Genomic DNA, 23,326 nt, shown 5'->3' with positions numbered 1-23,326 from the left:
GTGAGGTCATTTAAATCTTTGAAATGCAAACAAAATATCCATTTTGAAGATTTTCTTAGATTGTTTAATGCTCATAAACACAGGCACGTTAAAAATTATTCATACACATATACAAATACAGGCTGAGAAAACAAACCCTTCAAAGTTTTGAAAAACTCGGGTGTACCATTTATTGGTAGAACAATGATGATTCTAATGCATGCTAGTAATTCTCTGCCTGACCTTCTAGAGTCATTCTGTTTTTTTAAAATCTTGCCCTGTGCCCCTAAAAATATAATCTACATGGATACATCATGGGGGCTCCCCTGCCTTCAAGCTCCACTAGAGGGTCAGCCAATGAAGACAAAGAGAAAGGGAGGTTGAGGTATTCATTCCTCCAGCTCCCTCCCAGTGGGGCTGTCGTTTGGCAGGGGCCCAGCTCCTATCAGACACCTGCTCTCAGACCTATGGGTCTCAGTGGGTTTCAGAAACAACCCCTTTCCCTTGGCCCTTCAGATTCAAGGGTGGCAATAGCTACCTGCTGGTGCTGGTCTCTGGGTGCTTCACCAGCTATTGTGAAGAGTCCCCTCCTCAGTTATCCCTGGGAGTATGCCACGTGCCTGCTGCCAGGACACTAAGGACTCACAGGCCCTGCACCCCTCAGGCTTTACTGTCTGCCTGTTACTCACAATCATCGAGCACAGGGGTACGCATGCTGCGACCTACGGGCCGTATCTGACCTGCCACCTGTCTTAGTACAGGTGAACAGGTACAGGTGAACTTTGCCCTTGAACTAAAAGTGATTTTTTTCATTTTTAAATGGTTGAAAGGAAATCAAAAGAATATTTTATGACATGTGAACATTATATGAAATGCAAATCTCTGTGTCCAAAAATCAAGATTTATGGGAACGGAACCACGCCCATTTGTTTCCAAATTGTCTGTAGCTGCTTGTGCACCTCAGTGGCAGAGTTGAGCAGCTGTGAGAGATTGCAAGGCCCGCAAGGCCTAAGGGATTTACTGTCTGGTCCTTGAGAGAGAAACGGCAGCGAACAGCCCGTTCTAGGATGTGCTATGCGACACTGCACAATGGAAAGAGAAGGGGATCTGAGCACCACAGAAAATCTTCCGGCTCCTTCCCTCGCTGAGGCTTCATGTTTACAGACTGCTGTTGAATTTTTCAAGTTCTGTGGAAGGGTGGAAGGTGGTCTTGGACACTCAGGGCACACAAAATAGAAACTAGGACCCTCTGAATGTGGGAAAAGTCCTTATGGTGCAGGGTTCTCTGTCCAACCCTTCAACCTTTGCAAGAAACTCCTGCTACAGCATCCTCTGCTAGAGCCCGGGGAGCCTCTGCCCTGAGCTTCCCCAAGCAGGTCCATTGCTGCCCGGCCTTGGCTGCCAGAGTGCCTCCTCCTCCTGCTGGAGCCGAGAAAGCTCTGCCTGCCACAGGCCGTTGGGACCAATCTGCTGTCCTTGGCATGAAAACATGAAAACCCTTCAGCAGTTTCATAGTCACTCAAGAAAGGAGAGATGGACCCAAGATGGGCATGTTTTGCTGGAGGACTGGTCTGCAGAAGGGAGCAATGTGCCTCTAAAGCCTGGGTGCTGGCGGAGGCTCAGACCTTCCCTGGCACCCGAAAGTCAGGCTTAGCACACTCTGGATCAAACAACCTGCTCTTCTTCTCCACCATCCCGGGGCCGGTCCAGGAGGCAAACGGTATGTAAGTGACACGTCAGATTTCGTGCTTTATTCCCTCGGGCTCAGACAGAAGGAAATTGGCTTCCTTTTCATAGCTATCTACACTTTATTATGGGCTGGGATTCAGTGTGTGAAATAAACTATTTTTAATTTGTTTTTTCGATAACCGTAAGCTGTGATGGCACCAAGTAGAAGAGAGGTAATACTGAGGTTTCAAGGGGCGCAGGGAGTGTATGCAGTTGCTAATTAGTCCTGGTAAATGTTGGAAAGAAGAACAAGCCTGCACCTTTGCCTATGCCCTCAAGCAGACACCACTGAAGGCGGATGTATATCTCGGCACAACGGGACTCTGAGAAGATCGTCCAGAAGCCAACCCTGCCCTAAGACTGCGCCTGAGTCTCTGCAAACAGATGAAAACAAAAAAGGTGGCACCTGCTGCCTTCACCAAGCTCTCAAGGTTGGTTCTGTTTCGCCGTAAACACCCTCACACAGCGACTGAACTCTCTAATTCCTCATATTTTATGCAACTGGATTCTCTCTCCTTTGCATTTTTAAATAATGTCACCTGAAGCTCTGTAACCCAAATGTCTATTTTTAATTTTTATAATTTTATCTTTATGCTCATAAAAATGTTGGTACACTAAAAGCTCACATATCTGTAGGGGCAAAAATCTTCCCACTCCATCCCTGCAAACTTTACAGAGATGCTTCCCAGTCTGTGACTCACTGAATTAATGACTCTTTCAAGGTCATCCAGTGATACTGGTGAGATATTGATTATTCCGTCAGTTGAGCCATTCACACCTCCAGGTCCTTTCTGACCCACTAGCTGCTCTTGGTATTCTAATTCCCACAGATGGAGGGGTAACACCCACGGCAGAGCTGCATGGGACCCACCTGAGGGAGAATCAAATCTCTGTCCAGCCTCTTTGCCAGCAGGAAGTCGACAGAAGAGGGATTGGCCTGAAGGGTCACGGGGTATGCAGTGCAAGTGGGTATGTAACATGCATGAGGTGAGAGGGGTGAGGAGGGGCTCAGGGCTGCTCCTGATGCCCCCACAGACCTCACTGTCAGCATCTGGCCAGAGCGGCCCCTCCCCATAATTGCTGTCATTTAGGGCCCAAGATAAATGTCATTGCAATTATTTTTTTTTGTAACATAAAACTCCACTAAACTTTTTTTTTTAATTGCATTTTAGGTTTTGGGGTACATGTGAAGAACATGCAAGATTGTTGCATAGGTGCATATGTGGCAGTGTGATTTGCTGCCTTCCTCCCATTCACCTATATGTGGCATTTCTCCCCATGCTATCCCTCCCCAACTCCCCACCCTCCACTGTCCCTTCCCTATTTCCCCCCAACAGACCCCAGTGTGTGATGTTCCCCTCCCTGTGTTCATGTGTTCTCATTGTTCAACACCCGCCTATGAGTGAGAACATGTGGTGTTTGATTTTCTGTTCTTGTGTCAGTTTGCTGAGAATGATGGTTTCCAGGTTCATCCATCTCCCTACAAAGGACACGAACTCATTGTTTTTGATGGCTGCATAGTATTCCATGGTGTATATGTGCCACATTTTCCCTGTCCAGTCTATCATTGATGGGCATTTGGGTTGGTTCCAGGTCTTTGCTATTGTAAACTGTGCTGCAATGAACATTCGTGTGCATGTGTCCTTATAGTAGAACGATTTATAATCCTTTGGATATATACTCAGTAATGGGATTGCTGGGTCAAATGGAATTTCTATTTCTAGGTCCTTGAGGAATCGCCACACTGTTTTCCACAATGGTTGAACTAATTTACACTCCCACCAACAGTGTAAAAGTGTTCCTATTTCTCCACATCCTCTCCAGCATCTGTTGTCTCCAGATTTTTTAATGATCGCCATTCTAACTGGCATGAGATGGTATCTCAATGTAGTTTTGATTTGCGTTTCTCTAATGACCAGTGATGATGAGCATTTTTTCATATGTTTGTTTGGCCTCATGTATGTCTTCTTTTGTAAAGTATCTGTTCATATCCTTCGCCCACTTTTGAATGGGCTTGTTTTTTTCTTGTAAATCTGTTTTAGTTGGTTGTAAATTCTGGATATCAGCCGTTTGTCAGATGGGTAAGCTGCAAAAATTTTTTCCCATTCTGTTGGTTGCCAATTCACTCTAATGACTGTTTCTTTTGCCGTGCAGAAGTTGTGGAGTTTGATTAGGTCCCATTTGTCTATTTTGGCTTTTGTTGCTAATGCTTTTGGTGTTTTGGTCATGAAGTCCTTGCCTACGCCTATGTCCTGAATGGTTTTGCCTAGATTTTCTTCGAGGGTTTTTATGGTGTTAGGTCTTATGTTTTAGTCTTTAATCCATCTGGAGTTAATTTTAGTGTAAGGTGTCAGGAAGGGGTCCAGTTTCTGCTTTCTGCATATGGCTAGCCAGTTTCCCCAACACCACTTATTGAACAGGGAATCCTTTCCCCATTGCTTGTTTTTGTCAGGTTTGTCAAAGATAGGATGGTTGTAGATATGTTGTGTTGCCTCCGAGGCCTCTGTTCTGTTCCATTGGTCTATATCTCTGTTTTGGTACCAGTACCATGCTGTTTTGATTACTGTAGCCTTGTTGTACAGTTTGAAGTCTGGTACTGTGATGCCTCCTGCTTTGTTCTTTTTGCTTAGAATTGACTTGGCTATGCGGGCTCTCTTTTGGTTCCATATGAAGTTTAAGGTGGTTTTTTTCCAGTTCTGTGAAGGTCATTGGTAGCTTGATGGGGATAGCATTGAATCTGTAAATTACTTGGGGCAGTATGGCCATTTTCACAATATTGATTCTTCCTAGCCATGAACATGGATTGTTTCTCCATCTGTTTGTGTCCTCTCTTATTTTGTGGAGCAGTGGTTTGTAGTTCTCCTTGAAGAGGTCCTTTACATTCCTTGTTAGTTGTATTCCTAGGTATTTTATTCTCTTTGTAGCAATTGTGAATGGCAGTTCGTTCTTGATTTGGCTCTCTTTAAGTCTGTTATTGGTGTATAGGAATGCTTGTGATTTTTGCACATTGATTTTGTATCCTGAGACTTTGCTGAAGTTGCTTATCAGTTTCAGGAGATTTTGGGCTGAGATGATGGGGTCTTCTAGATATACAATCATGTCTTCTGCAAATAGAGACAATTTGACTTCCTCTTGACTTCCTCCTTTCCTAATTGAATACCCTTTATTTCTTTTTCTTGTCTGATTGCTCTGGCTAGAACTTCCAGTACTATATTGAATAGGAGTGGTGAGAGAGGGAATCCTTGTCTAGTGCCCGATTTCAAAGGGAATGCTTCCAGTTTTTGCCCATTCAGTATGATATTGGCTGTCGGTTTGTCATAAATAGCTTTTATTATTTTGAGGTACGTTCCATCTATACCTAGTTTATTGAGAGTTTTTAGCATAAAGGGCTGTTGAATTTTGTCAAAGGCCTTCTCTGCATCAATTGAGATAATCATGTGGTTTTTGTCTTTGGTTCTGTTTATGTGGTGAATTACATTTATAGACTTGCGTATATTGAACCAGCCTTGCATCCCTGGGATGAATCCTACTTGATCATGGTGGATAATCTTTTTGATGTGCTGTTGCAATCGGCTTGCCAGTATTTTATTGAAGATTTTTGCATCTATGTTCATCATGGATATTGGCCTGTAGTTTTCTTTTCTTGTTGAGACTCTGCCGGGTTTTGGTATTAGGATGATGTTGGTCTCATAAAATGATTTGGGAAGGATCTTTTTGGATTATTTGGAATAGTTTTAGAAGGAATGGTACCAGTTCCTCTTTGTATGTCTGGTAGAATTCGGCTGTGAACCCATCTGGACCTGGGCTTTTTTTGGGTGGTAGGCTCTTAATTGCTGCCTTGACTTCAGACCTTGTTATTGGTCTATTCAGGGTTTCGACTTCTTCCTGGTTTAGGCTTGGGAGGAGGCAACTGTCCAGGAATTTATCCTTTTCTTCCAGGTTTTCTAGTTTATGTGCATAGAGTTGTTTGTAATAGTCTCTGATGATGGTTTGAATTTCTGTGCAATCTGTGGTGATATCCCCTTTATCATTTTTTATTGCATCTATTTGGTTGTTCTCTCTTTTCTTTTTTATTAGTCTGGCTAGTGGTCTATTTTGTGGATCTTTTCAAAAAACCAGCTCCTGGATTTATTGATTTTTTGAAGGGTTTTTCGTGTCTCTATCTCCTTCAATTGTGCTTTGATCTCAGTTATTTCTTGTCTTCTGCTAGGCTTTGAGTTTTTTTGATCTTGCTCCTCTAGCTCTTTCAATTTTGATGATAGGGTGTCAATTTTCATTCTCTCCTTTCTTCTCATGTGGGCACTTATTGCTATGTATTTTCCTCTAGAGACTGCTTTAAATGTGTCCCAGAGATTCTGGTATGTGGTGTCTTCGTTCTCGTTGGTTTCGAAGAACATCTTTATTTCTGCCTTCATTTCAGTGTTTATCCAGTCAACATTCAGGAGAAAGTTGTTCAATTTCCATGAGGCTGTGCGGTTCTGGGTTGGCTTCTGAATTCTGAGTTCTAACTTGATTGCACTGTGGGCTGAGAGACTGTTTGTTATGGTTTCCGTTCTTTTGCATTTGCTGAGGAGTGATTTACTTCCAATTATGTGGTCAATTTTAGAGTAGGTGTGATATCGTGCTGAGAAGAATGTATATTCTGTGGATTTGGGGTGGAGAGTTCTGTAAATGTCTATTAGGTTTGCTTGTTCCAGGTCTGAGTTCAAGTCCTGGATATCCTTGTTAATTTTCTGTCTTGTTGATCTGTCTAATATTGATAATGGTGTGTTGAAGTCTCCCACTATTATTGTGTGGGAATCTAGGTCTCTTTGTAAGTCTTTAAGAACTTGCCTTATATATCTGGGTGCTCCTGTATTAGGTGCATATATATTTAGGATCGTTAGCTCTTCTTGTTGCATTGATCCTTTTACCATTATGTAATGTCCTCCTTTGTCTCTTTTGATCTTTGTTGCTTTAAAGTCTATTTTATCAGAGATGAGAATTGCAACTCCTGCTTTTTTTTGCTCTCCACTTGCTTGGTAAATCTTCGTCCATCCCTTTATTTTGAGCCTTTGTGTATCCTTGCATGTGAGGTGGGTTTCCTGGATACAGCACACTGATGGGTTTTGGCTTTTTATCCAATTTGCCAATCTGTGTCTTTTGATTGGGGCATTTAGTCCGTTTACATTTAGGGTTAATATTGTTATGTGTGAATTTGATCCTGTCATTTTGATGCTAGCTGGCTGTTTTTCCCATTGGTTGATGCAGATTCTTCATTGTGTTGATGCTCTTTACCATTTCATGCATTTTTGGAGTGGCTGGTACTGGTTGTTCTTTTCTATGTGTAGTGCCTCGTTCAGGAGCTCTTGTAAAGCCGGTCTGGTGGTGATGAAATCTCTGAGTACTTGCTTGTTCGCAAAGGATTTTATTTTTCCTTCACTTGTGAAGCTTAGTTTGGCTGGATATGAAATTCTGGGTTGAAAGTTCTTTTCTTTAAAGATGTTGAATATCGGCCCCCACTCCCTTCTGGCCTGTAGGGTTTCTGCTGAGAGATCTGCTGTGAGTCTGATGGGCTTCCTTTTGTGGGTAACCCGACCTTTCTCTCTAGCTGCCCTTAGTATTTTCTCCTTCGTTTCAACCCTGTTGAATCTGATGATTATGTGCCTTAGGGTTGCTCTTCTAGAGGAATATCTTTGTGGTGTTCTCTGTATTTCCTGGACTTGAATATTGGCCTGCCTTGCTAGGTTGGGGAAGTTTTCCTGAATAATATCCTGAAGAGTATTTTCCAGCTTGGATTCATTCTCTTCGTCACATTCAGGTACACCTATCAAACGTAGATTAGGTCTTTTCACATAGTCCCATATTTCTTGTTGACTCTGTTCATTTCTTTTTACCCTGTTTTCTCTAGTTTTGCCTTCTCATTTTATTTCATTGAGTTGATCTTCGACCTCTGATATCCTTTCTTCTGCTTGGTCAATTCCGCTGTTGAAACTTGTGCATGCTTCACGACGTTCTCGTGTTGTGTTTTTCAGCTCCATCAATTCACTCATATTCCTCTCTAAGTTGTCCATTCTCGTTAACATTTCATCAAGTCTTTTTTCAAGTTTCTTAGTTTCTTTGCATTGGGTTAGAACATGTTCTTTTAGCTCACGGAAGTTTCTTATTATCCACTTTCTGAAAGCTGATTCTGTCATTTCATCACACTCATTCTCCATCCATTCTTGTTCCCTTGCTGGTGAGGAGTTGTGCTCCCTTGTAGGAGGAGAGGTGTTCTGGTTTTGGGTGTTTTCATCCTTTTTGCGCTGGTTTCTTCCCATCTTTGTGGATTTATCCACCTATCGACTTTGTAGTTGCTGTCTTTCTGATTTTGGTAATTTTAAGTCTGCAGTAGCTAAACTCATAAACCCCCTTTTCTTCCCCCCCACAGGTGTTCTGTCCCGAGGAGTTAGGGCTTTATGATTTTTCACTGGCTTGCAATTGTTTTCCCTGCCCACAAGGTGGCAGCCTAGTCACACTCAGCCTGCAGAGGCTTCGCCTGAGCTGCTGTGGGCTCTGCCCAGGTTCCATGTGAACTTCCCTGCAGTCCTGTTTAAATGGGTGTAGTTAGAACTGCTTCCGCTATGCTGGCCCGCCCCTGTAGTGACGGAGTCTCTGTAGTGGCTGGTTGTCTTGGTTATGGTAAATTGCCCTGGGAACTGCAGGGTGTTTCCCGGTGGGGGACGCCCCTCCTCCACAGAGCTGGACCGTCCCGGGTTCAGCCGTGTTTCCAGTGGTGCCCTCTTTGCCCGGGAATCTCTTGGCTTGACTCCCTGCCTCAGCTCCCCTTGCTGGCCCAGAGGGGATCCAGTCTCGCTCACTCTGCACAAGGAGCCACTCCTCCCTGCCCCAGGTGCAGGCCGAGAGGCCTCGCCAGTCCAACCAGTGGCGCTGGCAACTCGTGGGGCTCCTCCACCTGTTAATCTCCTGGTCTGTGGGCAGTAAAAATCCGCTGCCCTGTGAGCCGCTGCATCAGCCAAAGCAGCGGCTCTGAGATTCGTGGTGCACCCTTGCCTGGGAGTCTCCTGGCTTGAATCCCTGCTTCAGCTCCCCTTGCTGGCTCAGAGGGGACTCAGTCCCCTCTGTACAATGAGCCACTGCTCCCTGCCCCAGGGCGTAGGCCGAGCGGCCTCACTGCTCAAACCAGCGGCGCTGGTAACCCGTGGGGTTCCTCCTTCTGTGAATCTCCTGGTCTGTGGGCAGTAAAAAATCATCTGGAAATGTGGCGTCCACTCACCCTCTGCGCTTTCTCTCGGAGCTGCAATCCCAACTTCCTCCTAATCAGCCATCTTGGATCCGCTGCCGGGTTAATATTGTTATATGTGAATTTGATACTGCCATTTTGATGCTAGCCGGCTGTTTTGCCCATTGGTTGATGCAGATTCTTCATTGTGTTGATGCTCTTTACCATTTGGTATGTTTTTGGAGTGGCTGGTACTGGTTGTTCTTTTCTATGTGTAGTGCCTCTTTCAGGAGCTCTTGTAAAGCAGGTCTGGTGATAAAATCTCTGAGTACTTGCTTGTTCACAAAGGATTTTATTTTTCCTTCACTTATGAAGCTTAGTTTGGCTGGATATGAAATTCTGGGTTGAAAGTTCTTTTCTTTAAGGATGTTGAATATTGGCCCCCACTCTCTTCTGGCATGTAGGGTTTCTGCTGAGAGATCTGCTGTGAGTCTGATGGGCTTCCCTTTGTGGGTAACCCGACCTTTCTCTCTGGCTGCCCTTAGTATTTTCTCCTTCATTTCAACACTGGTGAATCTGACGATTATGTGCCTTGGGGTTGCTCTTCTTGAGGAATATCTTTGTGGTGTTCTCTGTATTTCCTGGACTTAAATATTGGCCTGCCTTGCTAGGTTTGGGAAGTTTTCCTGGATAATATCCTGAAGAGTATTTTCCAGCTTGGATTCATTCTCTTCGTCACATTCAGGTACACCTATCAAACGTAGATTAGGTCTTTTCACATAGTCCCATATTTCTTGTTGACTGTGTTCATTCCTTTTTACTCTGTTTTCTCTAATCTTGCCTTCTCGTTTTATTTCATTGAGTTGATCTTCGACTTCTGATATCCTTTCTTCTGCTTGGTCAATTTGGCTGTCGAATCTTGTGCATGCTTTGCGAAGTTCTCGTGTTGTGTTTTTCAGCTCCATCAATTCACTTATTTGACGTTAGCATTTCGTCAAATCTTTTTTCAAGTTCTTAGTTTCTTTGCATTGGGTTAGAACATGTTCTTTTAGCTCACGGAAGTTTCTTATTACCCACTTTCTGAAGGCTGATTCAGTCATTTCATCACACTCATTCTCCATCCAGTCTTGTTCCCTTGCTGGTGAGGAGTTGTGATCCCTTGTAGAAGGAAAGGTGTTCTGGTTTTGGGTGTTTTCATCCTTTTTGCGCTGGTTTCTTCCCATCTTTGTGGATTTATCCACCTGTTGACTTTGTAGTTGTTGACTTTCTGATTGTGTCTCTGAGTGGCTGTCCTGTTTGTTGATGATGAAGTTATTTGTTTCTTAGTTTTCCTTTTAACTGTGTGGCCTCTCTGCTGTAGGACTGCTGAGGTCCACTCCAGGCTCTGCTTGCCTGGGGATCACTTGCAGCAGCTGCCGAACAGTAAAGGTTGCTACCAGTTTCTTCTTCTGCTTTGTCCCAGAAGGATACCTGCCAAATGTCAGACTGAGCTCTCCTTTATGAGGTGACTCTTTGGATATATGGGGTCAGGGAGCTGCTTGAGGAAATAGTCTATCCTTTATAGTAGCTGAAGTGCTGAGCTGTGAGCCCCATTGCTCATTCACAGCTGCTCAGCAGGTAAGTTTAAGTCTGCAGCAGTAGAACTCATAAACCCCTTTTTTTTTCCCAGGTGTTCTGTCCTGGGGAGTTAGGGCTTTATGAGTTTCAGCTGTGCTGCTGCCTTATTTTTTTCTTCAGGGCTACCCTGCCCACAAGGAGGCAGCCTAGTCACTCTCTGCCTGCAGAGGCTTCGCTGAGCTGCTGTGGGCTCCACCTAGCTGCCATGTGCACTTCCCTGCAGTCCTGTTTATATGGGTGTAGTTAGAACTGCCTCAGCAATGGTGGCCCGCCTCTGTAATGACGGACTCTCTCTGTAATGGCGGGTCACCTTGGCAATGGCGGGTTGCCTCAGGAATGGCGGACTGCCTTCGTAGTGGTGGAGTGCCTCGGTAATGGCAGACAGCCCTCCCCCACAGAGCTGGACCATCCCAGGCTCAGCTGTGCTTGCTGTGAAAGTCTCAACCCAGAGCATTTCCAATTGCTGTTTTTTTTTGTTTTTGTGGGGGTGGGACCAGCTGGGCCTAATCACCTGGCTCCCTGCCTCAGAGCCTTTTGTTTTTTAGTTGAACGGTCGGCTCTCTACCAGGTGTCCTGGTCACCTGTTGAATAGGTGCTGGGATCTGTGTGATTTCCCATGCAGCGACCCACTGCACCTCCTGAAACCGCGGCTCTGAGATTCGTAGCACTTTTTTGCCTGGGAATCTCCTGGCCTGGCTCCCTGTTTTAGCTCCCCTTGCTGGCTAAGTGGGGACACAGTCCCGTTTACTCTGCACTGGGAACCACTGCGCCGGGGTGCAGGCAAAACAGCGGCGCTGGCCAAAACAGCCGCCCTGGTGACCCGTGGGGCTCCTCCGCCTGGGAATCTCCTGGTCTGTGGGCAATAAAAATCCGTCTGGAAATGTGGCGTCCACTCACCCTCTGTGGTTTCACTCGGACCTGCAATCTTGAGCTGCTCCTAACTGGCCACCTTGGATCTTTGGTCAACTCCACTAAACTCTTAATAGAAAAACGAAACAGCAAGGATGTTGCAGAAGAGAAAGAGCATGAGATCCATTGCCAGACGCTCCAGTATGAATTTCGACTTGTCTGACCTGGGGCAAATTACTGACCTTCCGGGGCCTCAGTTTCCTCATTTGTAAACTGAAGATGGTCATAGCAATTCCTGCCTCACAGGCCACTGTGCCTGGAACTGAGAGGCTGCTTTTAAAAACCGCCATGCAAAGTTGATTGATTTCATCATCATCGACCAGCCCCCACGGGCCTTCTTTTTCAGTGCCTACCTGATGCCAGGTACTTCAAATATATTATTTTCAATTCTTACAATGACGCACAGCTCGATATTATTAGGTCCATTTAACAGGTGGAGGGACTGAACCTCAGTCCGATGCAGTGAATGCCTCAGGTCACACAGTGAAGGAGCCCCAGATGAAAACGCAGTGCTGCCAGAACACAGGCTTTTCTCTCCACCGCACTGCACCTCCCACAGCCCTCTGTTTTAGAGCAAGGCCATTTCAGGGAAGGCTTGCCATCCTGATCTCCGCAGGCAGCTCTCACCAACTGTGCTTCAAGTACATGGGCATTCTGGAGCCTGCATGGAACTGGCACCCCAGTGCTATGGCCTCGCTGCCCACAAAGCTAAGGGCACAGGTGGGAACGGGGTGCTTCCTTTGCTCCCGTGGTGATCTGGAGACACATCAACACAGTGTGAATGGAACCAGGCAGAGCTGCCCACCAAAACAAAAGTGTGGCCCAAACCCAGCCCTGCCTGTGGGTGAACAAGAAACATGCCCTCCAGCCACAACTGCGTTCACAGAGCTTCCAGGGATGGCTCTTACCTGGGGCGGCTCCGTATGGAAACATAATCCATAGTTGGGCTCCCACAAATATGCTCATCCCACGTGCTACATATGGAAGGAGAAATCAGCTTGTATTTCATTAAACAGTTTGGCTCAGATCTTGTGAGCAAATATTAGAATCTGCACTTGGTACAGAGTCATAAATGAATCGTTAGCAAATCAGATGGCTGATAAAAAAAAGACATAAATCAAGCATTCCTACTGCTAAATGTTTACGGTAAACAAAACAACAATCCCCTTGTTAAAAGTTTCTTCTGCTCTATGGTTTATTAAAGTTCTGAATTATATGCTGGGGGCCCAGGGAGTTGAAGGGTGTGGGGGTGGGCTGGGCAATCTAAGCCTTCCATGTCCATTCCTGAATTTGCTAGGGCACAGGTGGGCTTCCCCCCACCCAGGGACAGCGAAAGGCTCACCTGCAAGTCCAGGGCTGTCAGCTTGCCCTTGTCGCCCGCATTCCGTGCATACTCCTCAATGGTCCAAGAAGGTTGGCCTCGCTTCACCTCGGCCAGCTCGGTCAGCCGCATGTCAGTGTACAGGGGGTTGCTCTTCATGTGGGCTTTGAGGGACGCAGGGTAGGGGTGAGGGCTGAACACCTGCTCCACCAGGAAGCCGTCTTTGGGCTGCTTGGGCAGTCGGTGCTGTGGGGGGATGTCATACTGCCTGACTGCCTGCAGAGGGGCACAAAGAAGTCCAGACAAGTGGCACAGATGCCCTCGGATTTCACAGTGCAACTGAGCAACTGGCAGCTTTCAGTCACATCCAGCTAGCAAAGTGCAGTTACTTCCAAGCAAATAGAAAGTATGAAAGCTTAGCCATATTGGGGGATGCTCTAGGAAAAGCTTATGATCATGTCACTAATATAAATTAACATGTCTGTGCCAGGAAGAGGTTATTTAATGTAATCTTTACACCATCACTACCATTATGAATCCCCATCGTACAGGTAGGAAAACAGCCCCGACTCTAACCTGCCCCAGGGCGTGCAGCTAGCAAAGGATGGAGCTAGGATTTAAACCGATCCTCTGGCTTCAGAGAGTCTTTGTTTACCGATATTAATGCCCCCTCTTTCTTTTACCATTTTGCACGGGGTACAGATTAGTAAAAGGTATGGGTCCTTTCTTCAAGAAACTTGCTGAAAACCTTGATGCTACACTGCCTCTTTGGAAGGAAGAAGCCGATGCAGAAAGCACGTGTTGGGAGCCATTAGTGATTTTCCCAGGGAGCAGATGGACTCCTGTCAGAGGGGATGTGGCCTTCAGGATAAGAGGGCGGTCTGGGCAGCAGTGTGGACATAGGAAGATGGCTAAACAGGTGGCAATAATTTATATTCTCCGTCCTTGAAATGCAAGCCGAGAGTTTCTGCTCTCCGTACAACTGTTGTAAGACTGGGTGAGTCCTCCTTTCTGTGACCTCTTAGGAATGTGTCCAGACCTTTCAGCCAGCACTTGTGCCTTTGAATTATAACTGCCTGTTTGACCGTCTGGCTCCAGTGCTAAAGTATGAGTTCTTTGAAGGCAAGGGATTGTTTTGCTTGCCTATTGATCCACCTCCCCAGCAAAATACCATAAAGTAGAAGACACTCCGTGAATAGTCATCGAAGGGTCAGAGGCCAATGATAGGAAGCCATTGTGTATCTCAGTAACAGCAAGAGAAAAAGGAAAAAAAAATTATCAGTCAATGTGTGTGTACAGAAGGAAGAGGAGGAGAACGTTTAGGTGTGATGAGAGTTGGGCAAGAACATGGTGGGCACACATGTCTAACTGTGGCTCATATGCTTGTGTAGGGACTAAAAGCACAGGTGGTGTGTGTGTATGACTGGCTTATATGCTTGTGTAGCAACTAGAAGCACATGTGTATGTGTGACTGTGTGGCTCATGCTTGTGTAGGGACTAGAAGCACACATGCGTGTGTGTATGGCTCACAGGCTTCTGTAGGGACTAAAAGCACACATGGTGTGTGTGTGAGTGTGTGGCTCATATGCTTGCATAGGGACTAGAAGCACACATGATGTGTGTGTGTGGCTCATATGCATGAGTAGGGACCAGAAGCACATGTGGCGAGTGTGTATGACTGGCTTATATGCTTACGTAGGGACTAGAAGCACACGTGGTGTGTGTGTATGTGTGACTGTGGCTCATATGCTTGTGTAGGAACAAGAAGCACACATGGTGTGTGTCAGTGTGTAGCTCATGCTTGTGTAGAGACTAGAAGTGCACGTGGTGTGTGTGTGTAGCTCATATGCTTGTGTAGGGACTAGAAACGTGTGTGTGTGACTGTGTGGCTCATATGCTTGCATAGGGACTAGAAGCACACATGGTGTGTGTGAGTGTGTGACATATGCTTGTGTAGGGACTAAAAGCACACGTGGTGTGTGTGTGTGGCTCATATGATTGCGTAGGGATGAGGAGCACACGTGTGTATATATGTGTGGCTTATATGCTTGTGTAGGGACTAGAAGCACACATGGTGTGTGTGTGTGACTGTGGCTTATATGCTTGCATAAGGACTAGAAGCACAAGTGGTGTGTGTGTGAGTGTGGCTCATATGCTTGCATAGGGACTAGAAGCACAAGTGGTGTGTGTGGCTTACATGTTTGCATAGGAATTAAAAGCACATGTTATGTGTGTGTGTGACTGACATATGCTTGCATAGGGACTAGAAGCACAAGTGGTGTGTGTGTGAGTGTGGCTCATATGCTTGCATAGGGACTAGAAGCACACGTGGTGTGTGTGTGGCTTATATGCTTGTGCACAGACTAGAAGCAAACTTGATGTGTGCGTGTGGCTTATATGCTTGTGTAGGGACTAGAAGCACACGTGGTGTGTGAGTGTGACTGTGGCTCATATACTTGTGTAGGGACTAGAAGCACACGTGGTGTGTATGTGTGAGTGTGTGGCTCATATGCTTCTGTAGGGACTAGAAGCATATGTGTTATGTGTGTGACTGTGGCTCATATGCCTGTGTAGGGACTACAAGCACACATGGTGTGTGTGTGTGAGTGTGTGGTTTATATGATTAGGAAATAAAAGCACATGTGATGTGTGTGTGTAACTGGTTCATATGTTTGCATAGGGGCTAGAAGCACACGTGGTGCATGTGTGTGCCTGTATGGCTTATATGCTTGTGTAGGGACTAGAAGCACACATGGTGTGTATGTGTGTGTGTGTGGCTTATATGCTTCTGTAGGGACTAGAAGCAAACATGGTGGGTGGGTGTGACTGTGTGGCTTATATGCTTGTGTAGGGACTAGGACACGTGGTGTGTGTGTGTGTGGCTCATATGCTTTCATAGGGAATAGAAGCACATGTGGTGTGTGTGTGTGTGTGGCTTATATGCTCACATAGGGATTAGAAACGTGGTGCCTGTGTGTGGCTCATATGCTTGTGTAGCGACTAGAAGCACACATATGTATATTTGTGAGTGTGAGGCTTATATGCTCACATAGGGACTAGAAACGTGGTGTGTGTGACTGTGTGGCTCCTATGATTGTGTAGGGACTAGAAGCACATGTGTGTATATGTGTGAGTGTGTGGCTTATATGCTCAAATAGGGACTAGAAACATCGTGTGTGTGGCTCATATTCTTGTGTAGGGAACAGAAGCACACGTGGTGTGTGTGTGTGACTGTGTGGCTAATATGCTTGCATAGAAACTAGAAGCACACGTGGTGTGTGTGTGTGTGACCCTGTGGCTTATATGTTTGTGTAGGTAGGGACTAGAAACACGTGGGGTGTGTGTGTGTGTGACTGAGGCTCAAATGCTGGTGTAGAGACTAGACTCACATGTGGTGTGTATATGTGTAAGTGTGTGGCTCATATGATCATTTATGGACAAGAAACACTTGGGGTGTGTGTGGGTGTGTGACTGTGGCTCATATACTCGCATAGGGACTAGAAGCACGTGTGTGTGTGGGGCTCATGCTCATGTAGGGACCGGAAGCACACGTGGTGTGTGTGTGGCTCAAAGGCTTGTGTAGGGACTAGAAGCAAACATGGGGTGTGTGTGTGTGTGTGACTGTGTGGCTCATATGCTTCTGTAGGGACTAGAAGCATACATATGTATGTGTGAGTGTGTGGTTTATATGCTTGCATAGGGACTAGAAGCACATGTGGTGTGTGTCTTATATGCTTGTGTAGGGACTAGAAGCACAGGTGGTGTGTGTGTAGCTCATATGCTTGAGTAGGGACTAGAAGTACATGAGGTGTGTGTGTGGCTCATGTGCTTGTGTAGGGACTAGAAGGTCATGTGTGTGTATGAGTGTGTGGCTCATATGCTTGTGTTGGGACTGGAAGCACACATGCTTTGTATGTGTGACTCTGTGGCTCATATGCTTGTGTGGAGACTAGAAGCCCACCTGGTGTGTATGTGTATGTGGTTCATATGCTTCTGAAGGGACTAGAAGTATACGTGGTATGTGTGTGTGTGACTGTGACTCATACACTAGCATAGGGACTGGAAGCACACGTGATGTGTGTGTGTGTCACTGTGCGGCTCATATGCTTGCAGAGGGACTAGAAGGAGATGGGGTATGCATGTGTGACTGTGTGGTTAATATGCTTGTGTAGGCATTAGAAGCACACGTGGTGTCTGTGACTGTGGCTCATATGCTTGTGTAGGGACAAGAAGCACACTTGGTGTGTGTGTGTGTGGCTTATATGCTTGTGTAGGGACAAGAAGCACACATGGTGTGTATGTGACTGTGTGGCTCATGTTTTGATAAGGAAAAGAAGCAGACGTGGTGTGTGCATGTGGCTCAAATGCTTGTGTAGGGACTAGAACACGACTGTGTGTGTGTGACGGTGTGGCTTATACTGCTTCTGCAGGGACTAGAAGCACACGTGGGGTGTGTGTGTGACTGTGTGGCTCATATGCTCATCTAGGGACTAGAAGCACGTGGGGTTTGTATGTGACTGTGTGGCTTATATGCTAGTGTAGGGACTAGAAGCACACATGGTGTGTGTGTGTGTGACTGTGTGGCTCACATGCTTTGATAAGGAAAAGAAACAGATGTGGTGTGTGCGTGTGGCTCAAATGCTTGTGTAGGGACTAGAAGCACATGTGGTGTGTGTATGTGACTGTGTGGCTTATATGCTGGTGTAGGGACTAGAAGGACACGTGGTGTGTATGTGTGAGTGAATGGCTCATATGCTTGTGTAGGGACTAGAAGCACAGGTGGTGTGTGTGTGTGGCTCATATGCTTGTGTAGGGACAAGAAGCACACGTGCATGTGTGTGTGACTGTCTGGCTCACATGCTTGAGGAGGGACAGGAAGCACGGGGTGTGCATGTGTGAATGTGTGGTTTATATGCTTGTGTATGGACTAGAAACGTGGTTTCTGTGTGTGAGTGTGTGGCTCATATGCTTGTGTTAGGACAAGAAGCACATGGTGTGCGTGTGTGTGACTGTGGCTCATATGCTTGTGTAGGGACTAGAAGTACAAGTGGACTGTGCGTGTGTGACTGTGTGGCTCATAGGCTTGTGTTGGGCCTAGAAGTACATGTGGGGTGTGTGTGTGTGTCTGTGGCTCATATCCTTGCATAGGGACTAGAAGCACATGTGTGTGAGTGTGTGGCTCATATGCTAGTGTAAGGACTAGAAGCACACATGGGGGTGTGTGTGTGGCATATATGCTTGCACAGCGACTAGAAGCATTCTTGGTGTGTGTGTCTGTGTGGCCTATATGCTTGTGTAGGGACTAGAAGCACACGTGGGGTGCCTGTGTGTGAATGTGTGGCTTATAGGCTTGTGCAGGGACTAGAAGCACACGTGGAGAGTGTGTGTGTGTGTGACTGTGTGGCTTATATGCTTGCATAGGAACTAGAAGCACACATGGTGTGCCTGTCTGAGTGTGTGGTTTATATGCTTGTGTAGGGACTAGAAGCACATGTGGAGTGTGCATGTGAGTGTGTGGCTTATATGCTTGTGAAGGGATGAGAAGCACACGTGGTGTGTGTGTGACACATGCTTATGTAGGGACTAGAAGCACACAGAGTGTGTGTGTGATGTGGCTTATATGTTTGTGTAGGGAGTAGAAGCACACATGGTGTGTGTGTGTGACTCTGGCTGATATGCTTGATTAAAGACTGGAAGCACACATGGTGTGTGTGTGTGACTGTGTGCCTTATATGCTTGCGTAAGGCCTAGAAGCACAAGTGGTGTGCGTGTGTGGCTATGGCTCATATGCTTGCGTAAGGACTAGAAGCACACATGATGTGTGTGTGTGTGACTGTGTGGCTTATATGTTTGCATAGGGACTAGAAGCACAGATGGTGTGTATGTGTGACTGGCTCCTATGCTGGTGTAGGGACTAGACACACACGTGCTATGTGTGTGTGAGTGTGTGGCTTATAAGATTGCATGGGGATTAGAAGCACACGTGGTGTGTGTTTGTGTGACTGTGTGGCCCATATGCTTGTGTAGGAACTAGAAGCACATGTGCTGTGTATGTATGAGAGTGTGGCTTATATGCTTGTGTAGGGACTAGAAGCACACATGGTATGTGTGTGTGTGACTGTGTGGCTCATATGATTGTGTAGGGACTATAAGCACATGTGGTGTGTGTGTATGAGTGTGTGGCTCATATGCTTGCATAAGGATTAGAAACAGTGGTGTGTGTGTGACTGTGGCTCACATGCTTGTGTAGGAACTAGAAGCACAAGTGTTGTGTGTGTGAGTGTGTGGCTTATAAGATTGCATGGGGATTAGAAGCACGTGGTGTGTGTGAGTGACTGTGTGGGTTATATGCTTGTGTCAGGACTAGAAGCACACATGGTGTGTCTGTGGGAGTGCATGGCTTATATGGTTGGGTAGGGACTAGAAGCACACGTGCTGTTTGTGTCTGTGTGTGACTGTGTGGCTTATATGCTTATGTAGGTACTAGAAGCACATGTGGGGTGTGTGTGTGTGACTCTGTGGCTCCTATGCTTGTGTAGGGACTAGAAGCACACATAGTGTGTGTGTGACAGTGAGGCTTATATGCTTGTGTAGGGACTAGAAGCACACGTGCTGTGTGTGTGTGTGTGACTGTGTGGCTTATATGCTTGTGTAGGGACTAGAAGCACATGTGGTGTGTGTGTGTGACTGTGGCTCATGCTTGTGTAGTGACTAGAAACACATGTTGAGTGTGTGTGAGTGTGGGGCTCATATGATTGTGTAGGGACTAGAAGCACAAGTGGTATGTGGGTGTGTGTGTGACTGTGAGGCTTATATGCTTGCGTAGGGACTAGAAGCACTCATGGAGTGTATGTGTGTGTGGCTTATATGCTTGTGTAGGGACTAGAAGCACTCATGGAGTGTATGTGTGTGTGGCTTATATGCTTGTGTAGGGACTAGAAGCACATGTGTGTGTGTGTCACTGTGTGGCTTACATGCTTGTGTAGGGACTAGCACACGTGGTATGTGTCAGTGTGTGGCTCATATGCTTGCATAGGGATTAGGACATGTGGTGTGTGTGTGTGACTAGCTCATGTGCTTGTGTAGGAACTACAAGCACAGGTGAAGTGTGTGAGTGCGAGTGTGTGGCTTACATGCTTGCATTGGGACTAGAAGCACACGTGGTGTGTGTGTGACTGCATGGCTCATATGTTTGTGTAGGGACTAGAAACACACGTGGTGTTTGTGTGTGTGCCTGTATGGCTTATATGCTTGCGTAGGAACTAGAAGCACACGGTGTGTGTGTGACTTGGTGGCTCATATGAGTGTGTAGGGACTAGAAGCACACACGGTGTGTGTATGTGTGTGACTTTGTGGTTATATGCTTATGTAGGGACTAGAAGCACACGTGGTGTGTTCGTGTGTGTGGCTTATATGCTTCTGTAGAGATCAGAAGCACACATTGGGTGTTTGTGTGTGTATGTGGTTCATATGCATGCATAGGGACTAGAAACACACGTGGTGTGTGTGTGTGTGACTGTGTGGCTTCTATGCTTGCATAGGCACTAGAAGCACACATGGTGTCTGTGTGAATGTGTGGCTAATATGCTTGTTTAGGGACTAGAAGCACACGTGGTGTGTGTGTGAGTGTGTGGCTCATATGCTTATGTAGGGACTACAAGCACAGGTGGTGTGTGAGTATGTGGCTTATATGCTTGCATAGGGACTAGAAGCACACTTGGTGTGTGTATGACTGTGTGGCTCATATGATTGTGTAGGGACTAGAAGCACATGTGGGGTGTGTGTGTGTGATTTGGCTTATATGCTTCAGTAGGGACTAGAAGCACACATGGTGTGTGTGTGTGACTGTGTGGCTCATATGCTTGTGTACAGCCTAGAGGAACACGTGGTGTGTATGTTTGTGACTGTGTGCCTTATATGCTTGTGTAGGGACCAGAAGCACATGTGGTGTGTGTGTGTGTTTGTGGCTCATATGCTTGTGTAGGGACTAGAAGCTTACATGGTGTGTGTGTTTGTGGCTTCTATGGTTGTGTAAGGATGAGAAACACGTGGTGTGAGTGTGTGTGTGACTGTGGCTCATATGCTTCCATAGGGACTAGAAGCACACGTGGTGTGTGTGTATGTGACTGTGTGGCTTATATGCTTGCGCAGGGACTAGAAGCACACATGATGTGTATGTTTGACTGTGTGGCTCATATGCTCATGAAGGGACTAGTAGCACATGTGTGTGTGTGTGGCTCATATGCTTGTGTAGAGGCTAGAAGCACACGTGGTGTGTCTGTGTGTGACTGTGGCTCATATGCTTGCATAGGGACTAGAAGCACATGTGGAGTGTGTGTGTGTGACTGTGTGGCTCATGCTTGCTTAGGGACTAGAAGCACACATGGTGTGTCTGTGTGTGACTGTGGCTGATATGCTTGAATAGGGACTAGAAGCACACGTGGTGTGTGTGTGACTGTGTGGCTCATATTTGTGTAGGGACTAGAAGCACACGTGTGTGCATGACAGTGTGGCTTAAATGCTTGCATAGGGACTAGAAATACATCTGGTGTGTGTGTGTGGCTCATATGCTTGTTTAGGGACTAGAAGCATACATGGTGTGTGTGTGAGTGTGTAACTTATAGGCTTGTGCAGGGACCAGAAGCACATGTGGTGTGTGGCTTAAATGCTAGTGTAGAAACTAGAAGCACATGTGTGTATGTATGAGTGTGTAGTTTATATGATTGTGTAGGGACAAGAAGCAAACATGGTGTGTGTCTGTCTGTGTGGCTCATATGCTTGTGTAGGGACTAGAAGCTCACGTGGTATGTGTCTGTGTGTGGCTCATATGCTTGTGTAGGGACTAGAAGCACATGTGTGTATAACACATATGCTTGTGTAGGGAGAAAAAGCACACATGGGGTGTGTGTGTGGCACATATGCTTCTGTAGGGAATAGAAGCAGATGTGTGTGTGTGGCTTACATGCTTGTGTAGCAACGAGAAGAACATGTGTGTGTGTCACTGCGTGATTCATATGATTGCACAGGGACTAGAAGCACACGTGATGTGTCTGTGTGGCTTATAAGTTTGTGTAGGGACTAGAAGCAAGTGTGGGGTGTGTGTGCACGAATGTGTGGCTTATATGCTTGTGTAGGGACTAGAACCACATGTGGGGTGTGTGAGTATGTGACAATGTGGCTTATACGCTTGTGTAGGGACTAGAAGTACACATGGTGCGTATGTGTGTGTGACTTACATGCTTGTGTAGGGACTAGAAGCACATGTGGGGTGTGTGTGTGACTGTGTGGCTCATATGCTTGTGTAGGGACTAGAACCACACGTGGTGTGTGTGTGTGACTGGCTCATATTGTGTAGGGACTAGAAGTACACGTGGTGTGTGTGTTTGAGTGCCTCATATGCTTGCATAGGGTCTAGAAGCACATGTGGGGTGTGTGTGTGACTGTGGCTCATATGTTTGTGCAGGGACTAGAAGCACATGTGGTGTGTGTATGCGAGTGTGGCTCATATGCTTGTGTAAGGACTAGAACCACACATGGTGTCTGTGTGTGACAGTGTTGCTTATATGCTTGTGTAGGAACTAGGAGCACATGTGGTGTGTATGTGTGAGTCTGTGGCTTATATGCTTGTGTAGGGACTAGAAGCACACGTGGTGTGTGAGTGAGTGTGTGGTTTATATGCTGGTGTAGGGACTAGAAGCACACGTGGTGTGTGTTTGTCAGTGTGTGGCTTATATGCTTCCACAGGGACTAGAAGCACACATGATGTGTGTGTATGGCTTGTATGCTTGTGTAGAAGGACACGTGGGGTGTGTGTGTGTGGCTTATATGCTTGTGTAGGGACTAGAAGAACACGTGATGTGTGTGTGTGGCTTATATGCTTCCACAGGGACTAGAAGCACACGTGGTGTGAGTGTGTGTGTGACTGTGCCACATATGCTTGCCTAGGAACTAGAAGTACACGTGGTGTCTTTGTGTGTGACTGTGGGGCTCATATGCTTGCGTAGGGACTAGAAGCACACGTGGTGTGTGTGTGACTGTGTGGCTCATATGCTTGTGTAGGGACTAGAAGCACATGCAGTGTGTGTGTGACTGTGATTCATATGCTTGTGTCGGGACTAGAAGTACACGTGGTGTGTGTGTGACTGTGTAGCATATAGGATTGCATAGGGACTAGAAGCACATGTGAGGTGTGTGTGTGAGTGTGTGGCTCATATGATTGTGTAAGGACTAGAACCATATGTGGTGTGTGTGTGACTGTGTTGCTTATATGCTTGTGTATGAACTAGAAGCACATGTGGTGTGTATGTGTGAGTGTGTGGCTTATATGCTTGTGTAGAGACTAGAAACACATGTGGTGTGTGTTTCTGTGTGTGGCTTATATGCCTGCGAAGAGACGAAGGAGATGTGGAGTGTGTGTGTGTGGTTTATACGCTTGTGCAGGAACTAGAAGCATACGTGTGTGTATGTGGCTCATATGCTTGTGTAGGGACTAGAAGCACATGTGGTGTGTGTGTGTGACTGTGTGGCTTATATGCTTGCATAGGGCTGGGAAGCACACATGGTGCATATTT

At 46.3% G+C, this 23,326-nt stretch overlaps 1 protein-coding gene across 1 annotated transcript in view; it reads right to left on the bottom strand.

Moving 5' to 3' along the window:
- MINAR1 (membrane integral NOTCH2 associated receptor 1) overlaps positions 1–23,326 on the bottom strand; it is a 113,450-nt gene that overhangs the window by 4,897 nt on the left and 85,227 nt on the right. Inside the window, exon 2 of the mRNA XM_064366120.1 lies at positions 12,777–13,031. Within this exon, the coding sequence (XP_064222190.1) occupies positions 12,777–13,031 (255 nt within the window). The remainder of the gene's footprint in view (positions 1–12,776; positions 13,032–23,326) is intronic.

The sequence above is a fragment of the Aotus nancymaae genome, unplaced genomic scaffold (assembly GCF_030222135.1).
Source record: "Aotus nancymaae isolate 86718 unplaced genomic scaffold, 86718_ANA_hifiasm-v0.15.2.pri h1tg000064l_0, whole genome shotgun sequence".
NCBI classification, from domain to species: domain Eukaryota; kingdom Metazoa; phylum Chordata; class Mammalia; order Primates; family Aotidae; genus Aotus; species Aotus nancymaae.
Note: the sequence above shows the minus strand (reverse complement) of the source record. Positions and strands in the feature narration are given on the sequence as shown.